Below are 25,754 nucleotides of genomic sequence, written 5' to 3' on the forward strand. Positions count from 1 at the left end.
AAGTAGAGTTTGTCTACATGGTTAGGAATAAGTACTAACATTTTTATCTGACTAGCATTTCTTTTTCTTCCATCCTTTAGTGTTCTAGAGGATTTATCAGGACTTCTGGAATCTTTTTAAAGCTAACACAATGTTAACTTTAACCAGGTAATTCTGAACATTTTAAAATACTCAACTCATTATAAATCTATTTTCCAATTAATCTATTATAGGATATTAATAAAAAATATTAATAAAAGGTTTTGGCAAGAGGGCTTAGGTCACAAACTGATGCCTACCATAAATGCAAATCTGTCTTCACATCAGAAATGTCCTCTTAAATGTTTTTCTTTAAAAAAAAAAGAAAAAAGAAAAAATCACTGGCTTGCTTCCCCAACAAGGTCCCAAACAAATAAAAAATGAAGAAAAGTACCCAAATTTTGAGGACAACAAGACAATTGCTAATGGAAATTTGTGGTATCAAGGATCAGATAATTCTCAAAAGAGTTATACAAAACACTAAAAAGTCTTTACTAAGGCTGAGTTAACTCCTACATCTGGTAATTATCAAATATCAAAAACAAGTATAATATAAGAATCCATCCTTTTGAGAATACGTGTGTGGCTCCTATCTGTGTGGCTACTTCCTAAGAAGAAATATTTTATGTTTCTTATCAAAATATCCCTCTTTAACATCCTCAGCAATCCTTTTCCCATCCAATTCGTTTCCAAACCTTATCTCACTATTAATCCTATGTAATAACGAAATTTTTTTTCTTCAGAGGTATGTATGCTCTTTTGAAAATGATGAGGAACCAATAAATTTCTTTCCCAGGTCCTTCATCAGTGGTACAGAAAGAAACAAAAGGAAGCCTACTACAACAGTGTGTCTCATTATCACTGAGCACTGCCGCACTGCAGCTGACAGTCATGTGTTTAAAAAAAGTGAGAGAGAAAAGAAAGGAGAAAGAGATGGGGAAAATAACAAGCAAACAAGCAATCAGATTATGACTGTCTGTTTTAAAAGCATCTTTTATTTTATTGAAGACAATGGCTGGCCGGCTTCTGCTTTAAGTACCTTTAAAAAATACACAATCTTAGGTCAAGATAACCACCTCTATCCCAAAAATTGGCAAAAGGAGGTAAGACATATCAAATGCAGAGAAATGTGATGCCACTAGCTAAAATAATGCTAATTAATCGCCTTAATTTTTATAATTGCTGGAATTCAAGCACTGAACATGAGTACATTCTCTCTACTTTTTTCTATAGAAAGAAAAAATGGCTCAGGAGAAAAAATGAAAGTGATAAACAGATAAAATATCTGTAAAGGTCTCACTCATTTATCCATTCATTCTTTTATTCATTCAAAAACATTTGAACGCCTACTTTTAAGTCGCTCTGAGTCTTGGGATAAAGTCCTAGCCCCACCTCAAAGGTTTTGAGGATGGTGTGGGAAAACGTATGTAAAGTATTCAATAAATGATTGGCACATAGTAAGTGCTTAATAATTGTCAGTCGCTATCAATTACTCTAAGTGTACAATGGTGAGTTGGGGTACACTGATGGCACATGCGGTAACTGTTGCTAGCAATAATCCTGGGAACTTGATTCTTTATCCTATTTTGTTCTCAATTTCCAATCAAACTTGGTTTAATATTTGATGCACAAGGTCTCAGCATAAGAAGCAAGAAGACATATTTCTATTTTGCTAATTTAGCATGAAAGCTTGTTTTTATGACGTTTTCCTTACTGTTATCCATATGAAATACTACATCTAACCTCCCTAAGACAGCAATCTATATTGAAATGGCTAAAAAAACAAAGCTATATGGAAGAAAAGTGGGGAAGTGTATAATTTAAGTACTATTAATGATGCTAGCCATAAAAATTTACTGCAGTCTTCCAGCAAGACTAGTGCAGAAGAGTGGAGAGAGGAGGCGAAGTATCTTTGTGATGTCCTTTAAATGGCAAGTCCCTCTGCCTACTCTGAAAAAGAGTAAACTTTTTAACAGCAGCTCCAGGACAAATATTTATATCAAACTATTCTATCCAACTTTTGGCAATCAAGGGCAGCTGACCTAACTTACATGATCTCTAGAACTTTCTGAATACAGCCAAAAGTATAAAGTTATTTATGTAGATATTTATATAACTATATTTACATATAATTTTAATATATTTATATAAATATCTTTACATGTAATTTTAAATAAATATTAATTTGGAATAAAAGGAAGAATCAATATCAAACTCGTTGAATACTGAAAATTCTGAGAACTACAGGAAAAGTTAATTAAGGTTTTCCCTCAAATGTTTCATTTAGACCTCAAATAGCAAGGTAGATAATGATGAGGGGACAGCAAAGGCAAAAACAGAAAGTGAGCAGACCTACTTGCAAGACGCTCTCTGGCCTGTAACAATGACCCCACATCTGATTCAAATCCTAGCTCTCCTGCTTCTCCATTGTGTAACCTCGGGCTAGTTATGAAATTTTCTGTGCCTCAGGTTCCTCATCTGTAAAATGAGGATAGTAGAAGCAATTCGTTTATAGAGCTGCCATGAGGATTAACTCGGTTAATGTAGTGAAGAAGTGCCTGGCACATAATAAGCACTTAATATCTGCCATCCATCTTCCCCTTTTGCAAAAAAGGGAGACTGAAAACTAGAGTAACTAAAAAGTAAGTTCCCATGACAACTGTATCCCCCAGCACTACCTGGGACACAGTAAGTGTTCAATTATTAGCTACTGAAATTTGCTGAAATTATTATTTACTAAAATATACAGATTTTAAGAAACAAAGCAGGTATTTAACATCTAAAAAGCAAAAGTAGAAGGAAAAAAGTTTTAAAGAGCAGAAATTAATGAACTAGAAAGCAAATTTTAATAGAAAAGGCCAGCCAAGCTAAAAGTTGGTCCCTAGAAAACTATTAAGTGTTTGTAAAAGAAATATAACTTTTAAAGTGAAATATATTATCATTCTTTTTCTAGCTCAACTTAGTAACTACATTCACTATTCTAAGTTCTTCTTTGGTGACCTGTCATTTGAGTATTTCTCAGAGAAGTTTTAAAGAATCCGATCATCCAATTTCGTAACTGTCAAAAGTACTGTGCATAAAAAGTAAAAGAGTATCATGTTTCTCTAACAGTACCATTTACTGATGTTTACTATGTGTCAGACACCATACCACAGCATTTTATACACATCACAAGCAATCCTGAGCACATTATAGAGCAGGCCTTTTGATTTTTATTACTACTTGTCAAGGAGAGAATCTACCAGTAGGTAAATGAAACAAGACGACCAGTCTGACCAACTGCAAACAGCTTAGTTTAATTACTAAATCAGCCAGGACAACTAGATCTATCTAGTTCTGAAGTTGAAGCTCTTTTCATTATGTCACATGAATTACCCACAAACTCCTAGCAGCATGAAAACTCCTTTCAGCAAGAATATACTCTAATGATTAGGTTACACTTATAGTCCTAAATATTGGAAAGTCCCTGAATTCCACGAATTTAGTTAGAGATTTGAGCTCATCATCATTCCTTTGCTTTATAAAGTTCCCCAATGCCTTCAGAAGGCCATTCTAGTCTCATGTTTCCAAATGTTCTGTGGCAGCACCTCCCAGGTCCCAGACCCGTATCTTCAACAAGACCATGGTTCCAAGTGAATAAAGGTAATTACTTAATTACCAGTTTCACCACTGTATACCATGGGTTATTAGATTCCCATTCTGGACTAAGAGAAGTAGTCTTAATTGATTTTTGCCCTATCTATGCCAAGTAAACTAGTCTCTGAAGGTCTACTGTCGGCAATATGCTCTCTGAAATTAATTTCTGTACTGGTTAAGGCTATATAATTTGTAAGCATTTAAAGCACCTCTAGTTAACTTGAGCAGAGAAAAAAAATAATGGATGGATACAGGATTGTGCACAGTACTAAAAAGTATGCTAAGAAAATTAAGCTCAGAAAAAAGACCAGAGCAATTTTGGGAATCTAAGGAAGCAAGAAACAACCTATGTTTCATCAAGGTGCAATGCCAAAAATGATTTGAAACCTTCTCCTCCTACCCTAGAGTCAAAATGCTCAAATTCAAAGGAAAGGGAGACATAAAGACAGACTCCCATCTACTGTCTAACTTGACAATAAAGAGGCAGGACACCTTGTCTAAGAGCTCCAGCAAGACTGCACAACACGTAAGAGGGAATTTCTCAAAAGGAAATCCATGTGCTGTCAGTTTTTTTTTTTTTTTTTAAAAAGAGGCAGGGGATGGAATAGACCATGAAGGACAAGAAACCAGAATGTACCACAGGCCAAGAACTGAACTAGCAATTTTACCTACGTTATATTTACTCCTCACAACTTAATAACAATTAGTAGGACGGTTTGGTTGTCCTTACTAACAGCATTTAAGGGGCAAGAACCAATGATAACTCAGTGTCTTTTAACACTTCATCATTATTTCATCCCATGTCATCACCAAGGGAATTATTCTGACATGGCACTTATAAATCTGCTTATTTATCCGCAGAATATCACATTTCCTAATTTACTTCACTTCAATAGTCTATAATTTATCACGGTAACTTTTATTCATACAGTTATATCCTTAACTTACCGTACTCAACATCGCATATAAAACTACAGCAATTTCCACAGGCAATTTGATCCCTAAATCTGAAAGAGTTTTTAAAGCATTAGAGATACAACTAACCCAATTCCTTCACTTTCCGGAACTACTCTGGAAGGGGATAGGCAATTACTCTGATAAGAGAGGTATAGTTACCTGGTCCTGGCAGAGAAGATAAAATTTCATTCGGGTATCCCACTGAATTAACAGGAAAATGTAGACTGATTTAGCATGCAAACAAATATAATCAAAGCTCCCTACTACTAATAATAAAAGGGAAAAAAGACCTGGGTTCATAAAAGAAAAGATATTTCTTCCTGATGGTTGAAGATACTAACGGTTTTTCCTTGAATACTGTTTTTCTTTGACTACTCAACGACTTATTTTCTGACTTAAGGAAATACCCAACTGTAAATCCCACCATCCAGCTGGGCTGGAAATCACAGTCCAAGTTTCCAACAGACTAAACAGAACGCAGCTCAACCTGATCATTCTTTGTCTAATTAACATCAAAATAAAAACTGTCACATTGGAGAGGATCCTGGAGAAGGGCACAATAATATAAACTTTCTGTAGGACAGTATGGCAATGAACAGTGGTCCCTCTCCTAGGAATTTATGGCGAAGAAATCCTACCTAAGGGTGATGCATATATTCTTCCCCTCACTCTACCCCTGGATAACACCTACTTATCCTTCAGCTTTTAGAGTCACTTACTTAAAGACATTCTCTGATCTCCTAATTTTATTGGTGAACTCTCTCATCACACTGGACTTTGCTTTTGCAACATTTAGTGTGTAACTATTTCTTGAACTTTTGTGCAATGTCCACAGCTCCCGCTTAGTTTAAGACAGGAACCAGTTAGATTATGTCTGTTTTGTCTATTTTACTCTACATCTCCAGTGCTGAGAATTCAGTACCTTGGCACACAGATGACACTGACAAGCAAAAAAAACAAACAAACAAACAAACAAAAAAACAAAACAGCACGTATGTTATGAATGTGTGTGTGTGTTTAGCAGTGATCAGTTTACGAATGGTAATATTTCAGACGTATCTGCTTTAATCTTCACATTTTGGTACAGCTTGTTATCAACTGTATAATTATTAAAATATAAAAACTACCGACATTCTGAAAAAGAGAAAAAAAGGATCTATCTGCCTAGCACTGTGCTTTGTACACAGTAGGAGCTCTCAAACTGTACCTTTCTCTTCCCTTTGAAATTAACTAAAAGGAAACTTCCAGGGGGGTATTTTACAAAAAAGGATGAGAATAAATTAAAACCATTTAATTATATGAAAACCTACGTGTTATTTGGGGATAGGTTTATCTAATGCAAAATGAAGGACCAAATAGCCAAAATTAGCACAATGAATTAGGACCAGCTGAATTCTCAATAACGCCCTTCAACTATCCAAGTCAATTTCATGGGAACATAATAACATTAACTTTAGGGGGCAGGGGAAATTGTGCCTATACTAAAAGCAGGGAATTTATAAATCTACTAGAAATTAAAACCAAAACACCAAACACAGTACATGCAAAAGCAATTTGATTTCTTCTTACAAAACCATTTTTAAAAAGAAGAGACTCTGATATCCAGACTCAATGGCTTTGCAAAGACAAAAATAACACATGAAAAGGAGATTACAAATTGTTTTAGATATGAAATCAGTTTTGGAGAGTATAAATCTGGGCTGTTACCATCTCTGAAGACAGATAATGAAGATCTTCATGTAAAGTGTAAAATCACAGGGTCCCTTCAAAAGGTTAATGCATATGTGCAATATAATTTGTTTTATGAAAGGTGCAAATTACATAAGTATGTATTATACATGCATAGAGCCTAAACAATTATACAACACTATTACAAGTCAAATGTAGTATCTGCCTTGTTTCATGATCTTCTGTGAACTTTCTCAAAGTATTGTGTATTTCCAGGTGAATTAACTAGAGTGACAGAGAAAGTTTTAGTTTAAATCAGGAAATGATTAACAAATTTTCATCAGTTAACTTTCCCTCCATTTATTTTAACTTTTTATTAAGAAAACTTCTAAGCAGAAAATAAAAATATAATGAATCCAATGTACCATCACCTACTTTCATGAATTATCAACAGATGGCCAACCTTGTTAGTCAGGGTAGTCTAGCTCATCCCAGTCATCTTGAACCCTTTTCTCTAAGGGAAACCATATTTGGAAAATTATGGCTTAGCCTTTAATTAACTGCTTTTCACACTAGCAAAAATTACATTCACATACCCATCCTCCCTATAGAAAATGGTACAATACCATATCTCCTTTTCCCTAACAGTAACTTCACTTAACAATGTTTCTATTTTATCAAGTAGATTTTGAGTATGTATCTCAAAAGGAGGACTCTTGGGCACAAACATTTAACTAGGACACAGAAAGCACTAGTCAAAAAATAAAAAAATATAAACTTTACTTAATTAAAATTAAAAACTTTCACTGACCAGAAAATGTCATTAACAGAGTGAAAAAGGCAAGCCACAGAGAGAAGATATTCACAGTACATGTATCCAGGAAGACCTGTTCCCAGAATATAACACAAAACAGCAAAGCGAAAAGGAAAAGAGAGACACCTCTATCAAAAATGAGCATAGGGAGGATGGGAAGATGGAGCAGTAGGAGCATTAAGGACTCTGTCTCACCACCCAGACAACAAGTGGACCATCGTCAGTCTGTTGAAGGACTGAAACTTCCAGGAAAAGACTGGGATGGTAAATGCAGTTAATTTGGGGCAATGTCAGCCCTTTTAAGAGTAAACTACTCATCCCTCACTCTTCAGCCACACTGTGCACTTGGTTCTGGAGCAGCTGACACTCCTTGCACGAGTTAGGGGGTGCTAAAAAGACCCAGCCCTCCAAATATCCAGGATCTCTGCTCTGATGGCTGGGGGCAGCCGAGTGGGGCAAAGCGGCTGGAAGTTTTTATTGCACCATTCCCCTCATTGTTACAAGCTCCTCGCTTTCTAAAATGTTGTGGCATGAACGGCTCTTAAGGATAAAAGAAAAGATGTCAAAGGTCAAAAGGTGATTTTACAGAGACAGAAAAGCTGAAATAAGTAGGTTTTTTTTGGGGGGGGGGGTCGCATTCAGTTTTGACAGATTGGCATGGAAATGACAGTTGAGAATAAAGTAAAGATGTCCAGTAGGTACCTGAGGAAAAAAAATCAAGTACAATCATTTTCAACCTATGAAGTTATTAAAAAAATAGAGATGCTCACTCCCACCTCCCAAACCGTCTAGTACTGTGTCTCTTTGACAGAAGCCAGGTCACATGAGAAACATAGACTCCTGGAAATGTGTACTTCAGTATTCCAACCTTTAAACACAGAAACATCGTAAACGGACTCTACTCCAATTAAAGAAAGAAAGAAACAAACAAACAAACATATACCAAAGCCTGTGGAAGTGATGTTTAGTGAGCAAATGTGTCATATTGCCTTTTAGGTCTCTTCTCACTCAGACTTTAAGAGAATGGGTCCTAACATAACAAAGTGTCTGAGTTTCTGGCTCCAATTTCAACCACAGTTGTATGGACATTTACATTTTTAAAAAGTTGTAAAAGCATGTAACAGATATTGGATTTTAGATAAAAGATTTACCTTAATTTGATCAGGAGCTATCTGTCATCGATGCAAGAGGGTTCAGTGACCTTAATTTCCTTTCAAAATAATTTTACGTTTATTTGTGTGATCACTGATTAATGCTGATATCTAATTCTACACACCATACCAATTAACTAATAAGCACATAGTAAGTACTCAAATAGTATTTAATGAAAGAATGAAACAGGCTCTACCCCAGATCTTTTGAATCTAGATAACTAAGTGTTGGACGTAGGGATATATAGTAAAAAAACACACACACACACAGAATTGGACTGAAAATAAAATGTGCATCTTCCTTATAAATGTAGTAACTACATAAGCACTTCAAACAAAACAACTTAGAAACATTTCTAAATCAGTTATTCCTAAAGAAACAACTGCTGAAAGATACTGAGAATGGAATAAAAAATGTTAAGAGGGCAGAGAATAAAAAGTAATTGCTGAGAGAATCTACTTACTTAAATCCATTTTATCATATCACGCTATTAATCAGGCAAGATTCTAGATCTATTAACTAGCCCATCAGTGAAATAACCCTACAATGGCAGATCTGTACTTTGCATTATTATTAATTCCCACAGGAACCACCTCTCCCCATTTTATTGATGAGAAAATTAAAATATGGGGCCTCACATGATTCCAGTCACAAAGCAAGTAAATGACCTAGATGTATTTTAAGTATTTCTTATATCCTTACCCAATACTACCATTAAACGATGAAGTATTTTCTGAAAGTTAACTAAAAATGTCACTTTATGTCACCATATAATGCTCCCTAACAGAAATGATCAATTTAGCTATAACAAGTCACAACTTTTCCAAAACAAAGATGTAAAGATTCCTGAAAATCAGTCCTAAAGAATTTCTATACATCTCAAAAATATCTTCCACAGTATTACAAAAACAGTATGAACTATCGCCAATACAAGTCAAATCATTAGGACACTTTAACTCATAAAACAACTTTATACAGTATTTTACACTACACATATGAAGTATTTAAAAAGAACGTAAGAACCACAATGGATTTTGATTAGTTGACTAGCAAGACCCCTCCCCATTGTGGAACAAATTCCCTTAGAAGCACCTTATAAACAAGGCATTTTAAAACTAGAAGACAATAAAAATGGAAGAAAACTAGTAAGTTATCTTTAATTTATCTCCCAACTATTTCCTAAATAATACAATGAGGGGTTTAATAAATACTGGTATTTCCATTTCTTCCATAAAACAGTCTAGTTTTTTAGATTAAATGACACTTAGTAATGATAAGGCTATTAATAAAGGCCCTTATTATTTGTAAAACATGCAGATTCATCAAATTCTCAGTAAAAATCCAAAAATTTACTTAACTATAGCCTTACCAAGGTTTCCTTGCTCAATTGTTAGCACCACCTCATCCATCACCACAGCTCGGAAGTCCAGTTCCTCCTCACAACATTTGGCCTTTAATGCTCGTAAGATCTCTTTTTGGGGATAGTCTTCCCTGATTCGACGATCTGTCAAAAACCACAACTTGGCAGCCACAGAGCTACACATCTTGATCTGTAGTCCTTCCTTTCCTGGGATTATGTCCTCCTGAATGTAAACTCTTATCTAGATGGGAAAGAAGATACATATACAATGTAAACTAAGAAATCTGCTCCAATTTTTTGCTTTTAAACAAATAAATGCTGTGATTATATACTAACTATAAAAAAAATAGGGGGAAAAAACTATATCCCCATATCTTTCTGTTACTACAAACTTAAACAAATTATATATATTCATGTATCTGTACTTACTGTTCAATTTTCATCTCTTATTTCATACATGTATATTTTTATTATAAACATATTTATAGGTATGGTTAAAAATGAGATGGCAGCACCTATATTACTGGATAAGCATCAACACTGAATCACTGACATAGCAACTTCAATCAAAATATTTTGAGAACGTGGTAAAAAACTTTAAATATCCCAAATAAATGCCAAAGTTCATCCACCAAAATTTGTTTATTTCAGTCAGGAGTCAGCATGCTCTTACTCAGTGTTTTCATTCTTTCTTTAAATAGAATTAAAAAAACACACACACACAAACAGAGTGCTGCTTCTCAGTTTGTATCATGAGCAAGAGAACTACTGAAAATCATTTTCATGAAAAGAAGCAAAAAATTACAAATTTTACTAACAAGCATAATAGGTGATTTCAATAGGTTTGTCAGATGACACGGCAAACCTAACAGAAGGAAAGGACAAGGGTTAGGACTAGAGGAAGCAATGACCATACAGATGGATGAGGGGGTAGGGTATAACTCAGTGGTAGAGCGTGTGCCTCGCATCCATGAGGTCCTGGGTTCAATCCCCAATACCTCCCTTAAAAAGTATAAATAAATAAATAAACCTAATTACCTCCCCCCACCAAAAAAAAATAATAATAAAATAAAAGAAGGGTCTACAGATGGATGGCTTCCAGCACTGTAGCAGCTGGGTCTAGTCCCTCGTGCACAATTCACGTTCTTTACAAGGTCTCAGAAGGGCCTGCACCAGAAGAATAGGCCAGAACATCATGGGACAGAGGCACTACCACACATGTACACAACAAACAAACACACACCACCCCCTCCCTCAAAGCCTTGGCTTATCCTGCCTACCATACTCACACACCTGCCCCAGGACCCACGGGCTCAAAGGCATCAGTCACTGGAAACCAGTGAAGGAATAAAGTAATGTGGAAGATATGTACAAGAAAGGGGCTTGGAGCTGTGGAAAAGCGGAGGGAGCTGCTCTCAACTGTGGTGATGCATTAGGCAAAGACCCAAGTAACCAGCAAAGCGGATGCCTGATGCCCAGAGCCTCCTGGCCCTCTGTGCCCTTGTTCCACAGCTGTGGTCAAGAACACACCCACTCAAGCTCTAGGCTAGGTATATTAATAACTCAATTTACCCACTAGGAACATGTGATGTGGCCTTAACAGGGCCTTCCAGGCCAACGGAAGAGGATTTCACTCAGAGGGAAAAGCTCCACAAGTCACACCAGAGTATCTAATGTAGAGATGCCCAGTTTCCCTTAAAGGCAACTATAAAAATGCCCTTAAAACGTTTACAATAGGTAGGTTTTGAAACACCCTGTCACTGACCTCCAATACTGCAAAGCCATCTGTGCCTCCCCTGACACTTAGTTCTTGACTACTGATAAACTGCTAAAGTAGCCTTTTTGAAATAAAGAGAAATTCAACAAAGAATTTAATTTTATATTAGAGATAGTCTTCCCATGTAAGCTTTGAGAAACACATCAATTTTTTTAAAAATGCCATCTCTGAATAGTCTAGGCATGGCTAATTAAATGAGAATACCAAATAAAGTGCTTCACTCATTTTTCTTGTGAGGCCCCTTCCCAATGGTAATTATCCCAGTAGGGAAAAAGCAAAATCACAATCTACCATCTGATGATATTAAGGGCATCTCTTACTACTAGAAAAGTTCTTTATTCCAGACAAGATATCACATATGAACTCAGAATCAAAAGACTGAAAAAGAATTAAATATTGGAGGAGACATAAAACCCCAGGGCTTCATTCTTAAGCCCTTCTCTCCTTTTTCTAGAAAAGTCATTCTTAGCCCGGTTTCAACTACTATCATTGACCTACTAAATGTATTTTTCCAACCAGGAGTTCTCAATTGAATATCAGATCCTAATTCAAGTACTAATGGGCTTCCCTAACTAAATGCCACTCACTATTGCCTCAGTTGAGCAAGTAAAATTTTCTCTTTTTACTTCAACACATGGACCTTCCATTGTGATGGTTAAATTTTATGTGTCAACTTACTAGGCAATGCTGCCCAATTGTTTGGTCAAACACTAGCCCACCAGTTACTGTGAAGGCATTCTGCAGATGTGATTACCATCTACAAATCAGGCGACTGAGTAAAGGAGACTATGTGGGTGGGTCTTCAATCAATTGAAGGCCTAAAGAGCAAAAAATGAGCTTTCCCACGGAAGGAAATCTGCACCAAAATCATTAGCATAGAGATCCTGCCTGAGTTTCCAGCCTCTTGGCCTGCCCCACAGATTTCAGAACTGCCAGTCCCACAATCACACTAGCCAATTCCTTGAAATTAATCTCTTCCCACCTCTCTCTTCTCTCTTTCTCTCTCTCAAACTCCCTCCCTCCCTCCCCATATATATATTCCTATATATGTACACATATATATAAAATATATGTATATACACAGTTGACCCTTCAACAACAAGGGGTTGGGGTACCAACCCTCATGGCAGAGTAAATTCCCCATATTATAGCTGGCCTTCCACATCCATGGTTCTCCATCCATGTATTCAATCAGCCACGGATCATGCAGTACTGCAGTACATATTTATGCAAAAAATTCTGCAGATCAGTGGACTTGCACAGTTCCAATGCAAGTTGTTCAAGGGTAAACTGTGTGTGAGTGTGAGATAGATAAATAGATAGATACATATGGTATTATAGGAAGACAGATGCAACAGAAGCAATGTTTAAAGATGTTGAATGATTACGTGCCTTATTAAAATCCGAATACTGGGTTAATTTACTGGTTACTGTAATACCCGAAGTTTAATTTAAATAGCTAATTTCCTGAACACTTTTATATATGCTATTTAAATTAAACCTCAGCTGTTACAGTAACCATTTTACAGACTGAGAAATGGAGGTGAAGAGAGTTAAGAAACTTACCTTAAAAAAATTTTTTAAGAATATGAAAATGAATATATGCATATTCATGTATGATTGAAAAATTGTGCTGTACACCAGAAACTGACACAACATTGTAAACTGACTATAACTCAATATAAATAAACAAAAATTTTTTTTAATTTTAATAATACTAAATAGCAAAATCTCTGGGTTTCAAGAGATTTTCCCAACAGTCTCTTTCCAAATCACACTATGTCCCTACACTGACCTAACAATAAAATTGTACCTTTTAACATTTACTTTGTGATGCTTCAGGTTTTAACCAAGGGTTTGTTTATCAAGGCTTTTCTCTCAACAAGTTCTAATTCTTCCCTGCTCCCCTCCTCAAAATCCAACACAACAAAACCAGTTTGGAGGGGGGTGGAGAGCATAGCTCAATTGCAGGCTGCGTGCCTAGCATGCACAAGGTCCTGGGTTCAATCCCCAGTACCTCTATTAAATAAATAAATTAAGTAAGTAAGTAAGTAAACAAACACAAACCTAATTACCTCCCTCCCCCAAAAAAGTTTTTTAAAAAATCCCACAATTTGGAATATGTATGAAATTTTACCTTCTTTCCTCACCTTGCTCTATCCAATATCTCTACATGAGGTGGAGCAGATTACCGTTAGAAATGAGAAAGAATGGGAATAAGAGATAGAGAGTCAAAAGCATTAAGGAGGATGGGAGAAAGGGAGAAACAAACACCCCAAGGGAGCAGGGGAACATGGTAATTTATTAAAGGTACAGAGAATGAATGATAAAATGGAAATCTCAGAGGTCTCAGAACCAACCAACAGCACTAGTGTAGTTATCCCATTACCCACTATTAACATCCATCAATAAATGATCACAAAAGAAATGTCCCTTTGAAACTTAGGTAGTTCCTCTACAATCTCATCCTTTAGCTAAGATGCCACTTAAAATAATGTCACTGTTTAGGCGCCATTTTCTTTACCACATTAACTTGCAGACTGCAATCCTGTGAAAGAAGGAGCAGGTTAGATATTATTAATCAAAGTTGAGTTTACAGTGACAGAAAAATGTATGACAGTCCCTTCCTTATTCTTGGAAGAGTATATCTCAAAAACGGAGCAAATATGTAATTTTCCGAAGTTTGCACGACATATTCACTCATGCTCTCTTCTTACTCATAGCTCTTTCACCTGTCATACCCTTTTTTTAAAAAAGCTGTATACATGATTTTGGGCGAAAAATGAGAGGATAACCATTTTCCTATCCAAACTCAACGTGGTCCCTTTATCAAAAGACTGACAAAAAATAAAAGTAAAACATTGAGTCTTTACACACAAACAGAAAAGGCAATGAAGGTAAGGAAAAGACTACACTTTGGAATACATAAACAAGTGGCTAAAAATTCCTCTTCTTCACACAAAAAAACACATGCAGGACAAAGGCAAAACAAAGCATACAGGTGGGGTTAAAAACACCCTCCATTTATAATTCACAAAACACATTCCACATGTATTTTCTCACCGAATCTACACGTAATTATGTGAGGAACACAGATATACCTTATTCCACTTTAAAGGAATGACCTGCCCAAGATACCACTTCACAATAATAGATCAAGACTAGGATTCAAGTTTTCTGATTTCTTTATGCTCTTTTCTACTATACCTAAAGATATCAAAGAGAATTTGGATAAAGAAAATACATTCACACTTTGAGTGATTATATGTTCCAAATACTGTGTTAGACAGGTTATTTGTATCTTCTCACAATCATCCCTGGGACACATTATTCTCTTCATCTGGCAAGTGAAGCTGTACTAGCAGAGGTCACTGACTGCCAAAATTCATACAATTAGAAAGTGGTAGAACCCAGAATCACTTCAAATTCCACACACTCTAGGGCAGAGACTGCCACTTGCCTCCCAATATCCGCTTTCTCCTTATTCCTCAGTAATAACATATCTGATAATTAGCTGAGCACAATGCCCTATCGCTAACAGACTATTCCCTAGGCTTTCTTGGAACTAGATGAGTGAAAGTCAAAGACAGGCTGAGTGAAACTACCGCACTCCAGCTTTCAGGAAGCATACTAAAGATAGGAACTCTTCCTTGGCCCTTCCTCCATCCTGCTACCTGGAATGTGGATGTCATGGCTACACCATCTGGACTAAGGACAGGATTCAGCCCTAGGAAAAGCACAGCCACAAGTTCTAAGAACTTGAATCTCTGATAATGGGGTACTGCCATGGCCTAGGACTGCTTACTATCTCTTTTGCACCAGAAGAAACCATCTATCTTACGTAAGTGGTATTTGGAGCATCTTTATTATGAGCCACTGAAACTTATCTTAACAAATACACTCTACCATACCATGCTCAAAGGTTACAGGAAATTATTCACTTGACATCAAGGTTTGCATGTTAGCAAATAGTGGTACTGTTTATAAGTGGGACTTTTTACACTATTAAGATCATCATTTTACATTTGATCATTTCACTTTTGCATTTTACATTGCAGAGATTTTCATAACATTCTGGACAAGTATTTCTAAACCCCGCCCGCCAAAAAAGTCAAAACAGATAAACTAAGAATCTAAGAGAAAACTAAGCATTCCATTAAGTAATACATTTAGTTAATATGGGAGTGCCTACTATGCACTCTACCTAAAGACACCATGGTAAACAAGAGATGTAGTCCCAGCCCTCACAGCTAAAAAGATCTGATGTTAAAATGTCTGAGTAAGGAAAGATGCTCAACATTACTAAGCACTAGGAAAACACAAATAAAAACATGAAATTACCTCAGGCACAGGATGGTTACTATCAAAAATTAAAAATTAAAAAAAAAAAAACCAAAACAGAACAAGTGCTGGGAAGGATGTGGAAAAACTGGAAGCCTTGCAAACTGCTGGTGGGAATGTTAAATGGTGCAGCTGCTGTGGAAAACAGTATGGCGGTTCCTCAAAAAATTAAAAATAGAATCACCATATGATCCGGCAATTCCACTTTTAGGTATATATCCTAAAGAACTGAAAGCTGAGTCTCAAAAAGGTATTTGTACACACATGTTCATTGCAGCATTATTCACAAAAGCTTAAAAATAGACACAGCCCAACTGTACACTGAGAGATGGATAAATACGCAAAATACAGTCTACACATACAATGACTTTAAAAGGAATTTGATTCTGGTAGACGCTTATGACGTGAATGAATCTTCAGGATATTATGCTCCAGTCTCAAAAGTAGTCAAATTCAAAGAGACAAAAAGTAGAATGGTGGGTGTTAAGGGCAGGGAGTTCAGTTCTGCAAGATGAAGAAAAGAGTTCTGGTGAGGGATATGGTAATAGTTGCACAATATGAATGTACTTAATACCATTAACCTGTGAAGTTAAAAATGGATAAAACAGTAAATCTTATGCCATGTGTATTTTACAATAAAAAGAAAACTGGAAAAGGAAAAAAATTGTCATGAGCAAATTAACACGCAAACTTTTACACATTCCCAACTAAAGAGTCAGGGAAATGTTACTTTTACTTAAATAACCTGTAGCTTAGTTACTAAAGTTCCTAAAATAGTCTAGGGTATCAAAAAAAAAAAAAAAATCCCAAGTTTTCTCTGGAATCCAAATGACATTTTTAATGATTTCACTTAACAGAGAAATGTTACATCAGAATATCTCTGGAACATGACACAAAATTTCAAAAATGTTCCTGAGATGCAATGCACAGTACAGCTCAAAGTTCATTTAACATGTTAAATGGTCGGCCACCCTTTCAAATTTTCTTTCTAGATATTATGTTGAAAAGAGTTGGGAAGCTGTTAACATATTCAAGAAAGCTTTACAGATATGGCTAACTGCATCACATGTCAAAAGAATAAGCTAACAACTGAGAATTCCAAAGCATCAGGAAAGAATTCTGGGATTGCTATATTTGAGTAAACCTGCATGAATTTTCAAGATGCTGTTTTCTACTGAAGTATCAAAGTCAGAAATGCTGCCAAATATGGGACAGCAGAGCAGTGAGACAGAACTGGTCTGATCTTACATAGCAAATCCATGCTCTATATTGGAGACTTTATATTTCTAAGAACATGAAGCTAAGTATCAGAAGGGGTTAAAAAAAAAAGTGGGGAGACAGGTAGACAGAGAAAAGGGGAGATGAATAAAGCAAAATCATTTAAGGGGTAGGTTTGGATTTTTTTTTCCAGTTCCAACTTGGTGGTGTTTTGAAAAGTAGTAAAAAATTTGGCATATCAATATTTACACAAATTTTTACAAAGTCACAAATTGGTACACATTTTATAAGAATCTAGTAGACTCCTCCAGACACTGTGAGGAAAAGTACAGGGATCAATGAAATTGGACTGTAAACTTTATGAGGACAGAATCCCCATCTGTTTTATTCTCTACTATTATCCCCAATGGGCAACACAGAGCCTCAGAGAGGACAGGGTTAAGGGTTAGGAGTTACTTTAAAGATTATCAAAAAACCATAGCTATTCTCAACATTCAACACCAAGCAAATGTGTACCCCGTAAGATTTAAACGTAGTCATCAAAATTTTTATTTTTTCAATTTCTCATAAAAAAGCAAGCAACCCAAACCTAATGCTACTTTCCATCATCATCATACAACTGATCTTAAAATAATGACCTTTGTTAACAATTAAAATGGGGGAAGGGGGCAATAATTTCAGTAAGGAAAGGGAAAAAGATTTAAGCAGATGGGTTCCACGCAGACCAGGCTCTAAGGGAGTAGAGCTGGCTAGCTCTGTGGCTTTTGTCCTCCAAGCCAATTTTGAAAGGGAAAAAAACATTGGAAAAGAAAACATTGAAAGTTACCAGTTACTATGAGGCCAGAAAATCAGTCTTTTTCTGCAAACCTATCATGTACACAGATGCGTATGGCACACAAATCTAAAATGCATTACGTACAGATCCTTCTGGAGGTACTATATTATTTCTTAACAATCCTTAATATGACAGGCAGGAAAATTCCCAAGAAATGAAAGACAATTTCCCCAGCATCTGCACCTAATCTTCCCTATTCAACCTCTCTTGAAACAACTACACATGCCAGCTAACATTTAAAAATGTTCACATAACAGCTAACGTTTAAAAATAATACTTTCTTCACTGTCCTTACCACAATCTACTCCCTCATTAAAATAACATAACTATTACAGTTTCTAAAGGTTTTTTTTTTTTTCCCACATGCTTATGACTTAGTCCCACTTGTGGAGAATATTCTTTGTGAACCAACCAGCCAGAAAGTCTCCCTAACAAATCAACATCACTCAAGTACTCCCCCAAAAACAGCTGTCAGCAAGCAACATCCAATAAAACTCCCTCTATATTTGGTTCTCTCTCTCTTCATAGGTTGTTTGTGGGTACAGAAATTTTTCCTCCAACCATTTTCACTCAGTTTAGGTCTCTGTGCCTGCTCCCCAGAGAAAGATGATAAAAGCTATGTCCCAAAGTGTAACTCACTCTGCTCTGTCCCATTTCCCCAATCCTGTCCAGTGTTCATGGTGTTCAGTCTTCCAGTAAGAGGTAAGAGGTTTTGAGAAATCAATCTAGTGACTTACCCCAGTAGCAAATTCCAGATGAATACAAACTGGGGAAAGAACAAATTGGGAGATATTTTAAAAGGTATGTTTCATCCAGTGCCCCAACAAACTAATGCCTGAAGCTTAGTATGTGTTCCTTGGTAAAAGGAAAAAAAGAACAGACACTTTGGTCTGTTTCTTCACAATATGAGAAGGCGTAGAAGATTTATAAGATGTTGCTGGTAATTTCCTTGGTGAGGAAAAGGGGACCAAATGAGAAGGGGAAAGAAAAACGGGGACAATTTCTTGTTGTCACTTTCCCATCCACCCCAAGATGCTATCTATCATATTCAATAGGAAACATGAGAAAAATTTTAAAAGCTACCCAACCAGAAATGAAGATAAGTGGAACTTTAGCTGGTAGCCAAGAGTCTAAAGGTTAGATATATCAGCTCCTTACCCCCTGCAGGGGAAAAGGCGAGAAGAGAAAAGTGGCTCTTGACTGAACAGAGGATTGTATGTGACTGAATTTGCTGTTTCCCTTCTTGGATCTCTGTTTTTATAATCGCAGACTGCCCCCCTCCCTGAAAAGCAGACTCCAGCACCTGGTAGGAGTAAGAGAAGATAAGACAGAAAAAAGGGAGACAGAGAAAGAGAGAAAAATCAACACCATGTTGCCAAACTAACAACTAAATTTATGACATGAAAGAAGAAATTAATAGCTAACCAAGACAGAATGGAATAAACAAAAAGATTACTTCAAAACAAAATAGGCCTCCTCCCCTTTGACACACTAACTAAATAATATCCAATAACTATTAGAGAAGAAATTAATCTATGACTGTATTACGACTATGTTAGAAGTTTTCGTTTCAAAAGTTAGGAAATAAATGGTGAATCTCCGTGACTGGAGTTTCTGAGAGTGTTTTATTCTTAATGACTAAGAGTATTTGGACAATGAATTGTTTTTAAGGAATTGTCTTAAAAACGCACACATAAACAAAAAAGTGACCTTGAAACTATCCAATATTATGAAATAAAGTGAGATTTAAATAACATTTACATTTTAATGGTTACAGTTAAAAATTAAGTCGTCCACAATGAACACATCAAGCCCACAAAAGAGAAATCTTCCACATTAGGCTGCCCATATAGTTTCTTTTTTAAAAAATCTCTCCTTTTTTTTCTTTTTTTTGGTGGAGGAGGTATTTGGTTTATTCATTTATTTTTAGAGGGGATACTGGGGATTCAACCCATGACCTCATACAAGCTAAGCATGTGCTCTACCACTTGAGCTATACCCTCACCCTTACAGTTTCCATACTGATTTCGAATTTAACCCAACTCCACAAAGACGTGGGAACAATTTCTGAAATTAATGGGAAAATAGCACACTGAAAGAATTTACATCGAAGTTACATTCGCCATGGTTAGTACAATCGCCCCCCACCTCACAGAATAGAATTAACGCCCCATTTCTATTCACAAACACAAATGGGAGAAAATACGGGGGATTACAAACCTGCTATCAGAGATAAGGATAAATTAGTAAAGTCAATCTGAAGTTATTCTCCCCTAACTACGCGGGTTTTTTTTTTTTTAAGGGCGGGGGGTGGGGGGTTAAGGAGATTTGCATCACAGTCAAATGCTTAAACAAAAATTAAACGAGACAAGCAATTATTGTCATCCCATTCTTATTCAGAAGGCTGTCAGAGGAAAAAGAGGAAAGACTGTCACACTCTCTAAAATGCACACGTAAGGAGGAAAACGTGGAATTAAAACAGAATAACTGCAGGACCAACATCACCCACTCCGGCCTCGGTCGCACACCACAGGAATCCGTCTGATGGCAGCAGGGCCAGCAGCGATCCCCACGCTCCCGAGGACAGGTTAGCACCACGCGTGTGTGCCTCGGGACGCGCATTCCCAGGGTCACCACACCCCCTCACCCACCGGGGACCCGACTCTCCCCGCCCGAGGCCGCAGCCTCCCTCCAGCCTCCCGCCCCCGGCATCCTCAGCCCCTCCCGGGGAGCACGCCCCGCCGCCCCTGGCTCTGAGGCGACCACCGGCCTCCACAAGCCCCCGGCCCCAGGCGCGCACGGCCCGCTTCCCTCCCGACCTCGGCCCAGCTCGTCCGGAGCCCTTTCGGCCCAACTCGGCCGCGGCGGGGAGGGCGGCGGGGGCGGGCGGGCGCGCCTCCGCCTCTCGCCGCGACCCCCGGGGAAGGACGCGAGGGTCCTGCTCACCTGGCTCCGGCGGCTCCTCCCTTGCTCTCGGCCGGAGGCGCCGGGCTGGGGCCTCCGAGGGCAGCGCGGGCGGCCGGGCGGACTGGAAGTCCGAGAAGGAGAGGAGGGGGAGGGGGTCGGGATGCCGGGAGCCGCCTCCTTTCTCCTCCTCCTTCTCCTCCGCCGCCGCCGCCGCGGCTCCCGCAGCCAGGCCCAGCGCCCTCGCCCACTCGCCCCCTTCCTCACAGCCGCGCGGCCGGCCCGGCTCTCCGTCACCCCCACCCCCACACACACGCACCCCTACACGCACACTCACACCCGGCCGCTCCTCGCTCCCGCGCTCCCGCGCTCCCTCGCTCCCTCACTCGCCTGGCGTGCGCGCGCGCGCGCGGCCCCGTTCACACACAGCGCGCGCGACGCCGGCGGAGGCCGCCCCGCGCTCCCCCAGACCGAGGCGCCGCGCGCCGCCCGCCCGCGTGCTGAGGAGCCCGCGCGCGCCCGAGCCCCGCCCTCCAGGCGCGGCGGCGCGGGGGGCGGGGGGCGGCGGAGCGAGGGGCCTGGCCAGCCGGCCGAACCCGGCCGAGCGGATCTGACACCTGCGTCGGGACCCGCCCCCCGGGCGCCCCGTCCCCACTCGCAGCCATAGCGGGCCCCGCGGGTCGAGGAGAGGCGATGGAGTGCGCGCGCCGGGGGGGAAATGGGAGCGCGAGGGCGCTTCGAGGACGCGCTTTCCCCACCCGCCCCCAAACCGTCCTCACTGAGAAAGGGAAGCGGGTGTGGGGCCGAGGATTGTCCTGGACTTGGAACCGCGGGTGAATCCCTTCCGTTGTACCCCCTCCCGCCCTCACAGGCCCCCCTCGGGCCCCCTTCATCCACACTTTGAACCCTGACGCGAGCCCACCCAGCCTCCCGGGCGCACGCTGCCCCCTGCCTCCCCCTCGAGTCCTCTCAAACCGTGGTCTTCCCTCCCAAGGCAAAGATTTGGGGACAAAGATCCTAAATACCTTTAAGGTCCCCTGTGTGCGGAATAAAGACAATGCCAATGCACATTGTGAGGCAAATTTGGAAACTACATCATATATTTTCAGGTTTTAAGATACAGGCCGGGTAGCGTGGTACAGCCAGCCCCGCCACTTAGGAACCAGTGTCAACCTTGAGCAAATGGTTTACTTAACTTCCTCTGCGTCTTTGTTATGAAAAGAGTATATTCCAAGGTTGCTCTGAGAATGAAATGTAATGATATACTTGAAAGATTTTGTAGATTCTCAAACTCTAGGTAAAAAAGTGTTCACTTAGTGTTTTTCTTCCCAAAATGGCTGAGAAGGGGTAGAAGGTTTGTAAGATGTTGCTGGTAATTTTCCTCTGGTGAGGAAGGTCCAAAAACTCCACAAGGAAGGGTAAAAATATGAATATGTTCAACTATAATAATGCTTGTTAACAGATTTTTCTAGATCATGAAGAATAAAACCAAAGGTAATAGATGACCCTGCTACCTTACATGGGAGATTCATTTCCAAATAACCTCAGTCATTTATTAAGACCAATATCCCAGATGTGAGAAACAAGTGTCCTAACAAATTTGCCTTCTTCAGATCAAATCCCCTTCTCAGTTGCCTCAGTCAACAAATTCTTTTCAGCATTCCTTTCCCAATCTTTAGGGTCTGCTTTTTTTTTTCTGATTTACCTCAGGGGACTGAGAGTCCTCTGAGAAATGTAGCATGACCTGGGGTGTGAATTTATGGGTGGCATCTTAATCTGTGTGATATACTTCTCTGTATTTTTGTCTGCTCAACTCTAAGAGTTAACTATAAAAATATTTTATAAAAAAACTATAAAAATAGTTACCTACTCGATTAAGTTGTTATAAGGAGTAAAAATATGGAAGACTTAATAATGCCTGGCACAAAGCAAGTGATATTCTAAGTGTTTACTGCTGTTATTATATGTTATGATAGAAAGTAACCTATTTTTACAAAAAGCTATTTTTACAAAAGATGGGTTAAGAGGAATAAATAAATATGATGTACTATCCTAAGAAGAAAGGGGGAAGTTCTACAGAAATAAAATGTCGCTGTTTACTCCACCCTGATATTCATCTCCTGGAACATGAAGTACTTCCCTTCAATCTAAAGACAAAGACAAGAATCATTTTGTGATCAAAGAAAGCTTGATCAGAGATATGAACATAATGAGAATCTGGAACAAGAAGCAAATTGGGGCAAAGAAAAGGTTGCAGACCCGCCCAGCAGAGGATCAACAATACCTGTTCTATCCTTCAGTCCCACAGTTAAGGATCCCAGTTCATGGTAACTATGCACCGTCCAGAAAGAGCAGGTTATGTTGGTGAAACTGCATAGAGAGTATTTGACTATTAACTCACTGGACACTTGCCTTTCAGAAATTCAGTATATTGTCACTATGTGCCAGATGCATCCTAAGAAACTCATAACTTTGCTTTTCACTTAATCTAGTCAGGGAAACAAACCTAGAAGTTATTTTAAAAAACAAAGCCAATAATATGGCTATAAAGATAATGATCTTTGGATAATGATCCAATTCATACCTCTTATTTTTGTATGAAGTAATGAGGAAGCAGTATAATTATTTTTTGTATTTCCATAGTGGAAAAACAAGGTCCAGAAAGGCTGAGTTTCTTAGATTCAATCATAATCTTTGTGCTTTCGTGGTAGATATCTGGATAGGCATGGACTTAACATCTCCCTTGGGTAGCAAAGTGTTTTAAGTCGTTTATCTTGGTTTAATCATGCACCATTCATTTTGAACCCATAAACTAATATTTTTCAGGAGGCTCTAAGGTCAGTTGAATCCCTTGAGAAAGCATTATCATGAGTAACTTATCATCTCTGGAGTCAGATGAATCTGATGTATCTGCTTTGAAATGCCAGCTTCATTTACTAGCATCGTGGTTGCTTAACCTCATTAAGCCTCAGTTTTCTCATCAACAAAATGAAGATTAACTACTTCATTAAGTTATAAGGATTAATGAGGTAACTCAAATATAATACACTACATAGTAAATGCTCAATAAATATTAGCTATTATTATACCAAAATAGTCAAATGCCAAAGAGAACTTATACAATATTTAGATCTGTGTGGTAATAGTACAAATAGTTATATTTCCTGAGGTCCCTGTGAGTGTGAGACCAACCCTATCCTGAGTAATATATTTGAGATGAAATTGAAGGGTATCCTTTGCCTAAAGCAAAACATTTCCAGATTTTTGTTCTTATTTCTAGACACAATATAACCAATGAAGGGCTTAAATCAGAATATCTGGGATTGGGGTCCAGATACCAATATTTTGTAAAACTCTCCTGGGAATTCTACTGTGCAGCCAAGCTCAAGAACAAAGTTTAGACAACAGAGATGCTGGGATTATGCGTTTATGACCACATTGAAGTGTACACATTATCTAGACATCTCAGTTAATCAGATTAGCTGGTTAGAATATGACAGCTGGATTTGCAGCAGGTTCTTGGTGGGCAATATGAATAGAGGGAAGGCACGTGAAAGAAGAGAATTTGATGAAAACAAAATCTCCCCCAGCAAAGTTACCCAGAGTCTCTAATCTGACTTGTGTTGCACTGGTGTGCATCTGCCTCAGCGGGAAGAGCCTAACTCACCTAGTGTTATCTAGATTGTGAGCCGAGCAAAAATCTCTATGTACTCCCATAGATACCATCTGGTGCAAATCTTTTCCTCCTGGGTTTAAAGACAAAGAAACTGGGATCTGATCAAAACTAAAGGCCTTAAAGTAGTAAAGAGAAAAACTGTAAATAGAAGTGAATCCAGAATTGTTATCAGTACCTAAAATAGTGTTCTTCTTGGAGTATCTGATGTGAATCATGTGGGTGGAGAAAAGGCAGTGGGCTCCTTGTAAGGGAAGCTACACTAGCAGATAAGGAGCAGGAGCAGGAGCAGCAGCTGCAGGAGATCCAGCTCTCCCCAAGCTTCCTCTCCCAGAGCCTCCTCTCCCAGAGCCAGCCAGCTAGAACCAGCCCAGCAACAACAGTCTTCACAGAATAGCTAAACACTGACCTAGCCTTTCTCCACCCACACCCCCTCCCTTTTCCTCCATTCCATTTCTGTACATTAAGCTGAGTACCTCTCTAACTATGCTAAAATGCCAATGCCAGACACAAAGCAGGATGGGGTGGGGAAAGGGAAGAAAGATCGTATGTTGGCTGAATCAGAGAAGGAAAGGGGGTAAAGAAAAAAAAAAAAAAAAAGACTTAGAGGAGTGATGTGGGTTTCCCCCTCCTTTAATTGTACCTGGTTACTATTTCTTTTTCCCCTACTACATAGAAGTAAACCAGGATGTTTAAAATGAAGATTCTTTGATCCTCACCCCTGACCTTGCACATTAGCCTGAGTATCTATCTGCATTTTTTGAGTCAAACTCAAAGCTTATGGAATCAGCCAGAAGTCTGCGTTCTTAACAAGCCTACCAAGTGATTTTTAGACATATGAGTTTGAGAATGGAGTCTTAAAGAGACAACCATTTGTAAAATGTTCTTTATTTAAAGCACTCAGCATTTATAAATTCATGTTAAGCCTCAAGCAACCTTGCAATGTTGAGCAAATGTTGTTAGTCTCTCCCCTGACAGAAGAGAAGATTGAGGCAATGAGATTAAATCATTGGCAGCAATGTCCTAGCCTCCGGATTCTGGGAAGAAGAGAGAAGGGAATAAGTAAACGTGGAAAGCAGCACATTCTCTTCTAAAGAACAGAGGAAGCCTCAAGTAATAAGAGAAAAAAAGGAAACAAGAACTCTCCACTTGGCGCAGGGAAACGTGATTGAATTGGTAGACATTTCAACCACAGAAATGATAGACTTCAAAGCACACATGGGCTGCACAGATCTGCCACACATCTGTGTCACCAGCAGCACCCTGAATGATCAACAAATATTTCCAGGTTGAATGGAACATGAAGGAATGAGTTCTGGGAGCATCCTAATGACCTGGCACTGTCATGATTGTCCAGAACCACTTTGCCGTCTTTTACACACTCAGAAAGTTAGACTAGGG

At 38.7% G+C, this 25,754-nt stretch overlaps 1 protein-coding gene across 6 annotated transcripts in view; it reads right to left on the bottom strand.

Moving 5' to 3' along the window:
- The window catches only part of RIMKLB (ribosomal modification protein rimK like family member B), a 43,129-nt gene extending 21,964 nt beyond the window's left edge, over nucleotides 1-21,165 (bottom strand). The window contains exons 1-3 of one of the 6 annotated variants that reach the window (XM_032473326.1): nucleotides 21,012-21,030; nucleotides 20,723-20,804; nucleotides 9,615-9,846 (exon numbers count right to left, since the gene is read on the bottom strand). In XM_032473326.1, the coding sequence (XP_032329217.1) occupies nucleotides 9,615-9,789 (175 nt within the window). In that variant the 5' untranslated portion in view covers nucleotides 9,790-9,846; nucleotides 20,723-20,804; nucleotides 21,012-21,030. The other 5 variants (XM_032473327.1, XM_032473324.1, XM_032473328.1 and 2 more) reach the window with 5 other exon arrangements.
- Nucleotides 21,166-25,754: the final 4,589 nt, after the last annotated feature.

Source organism: Camelus ferus, chromosome 34, assembly GCF_009834535.1.
Source record: "Camelus ferus isolate YT-003-E chromosome 34, BCGSAC_Cfer_1.0, whole genome shotgun sequence".
NCBI classification, from domain to species: domain Eukaryota; kingdom Metazoa; phylum Chordata; class Mammalia; order Artiodactyla; family Camelidae; genus Camelus; species Camelus ferus.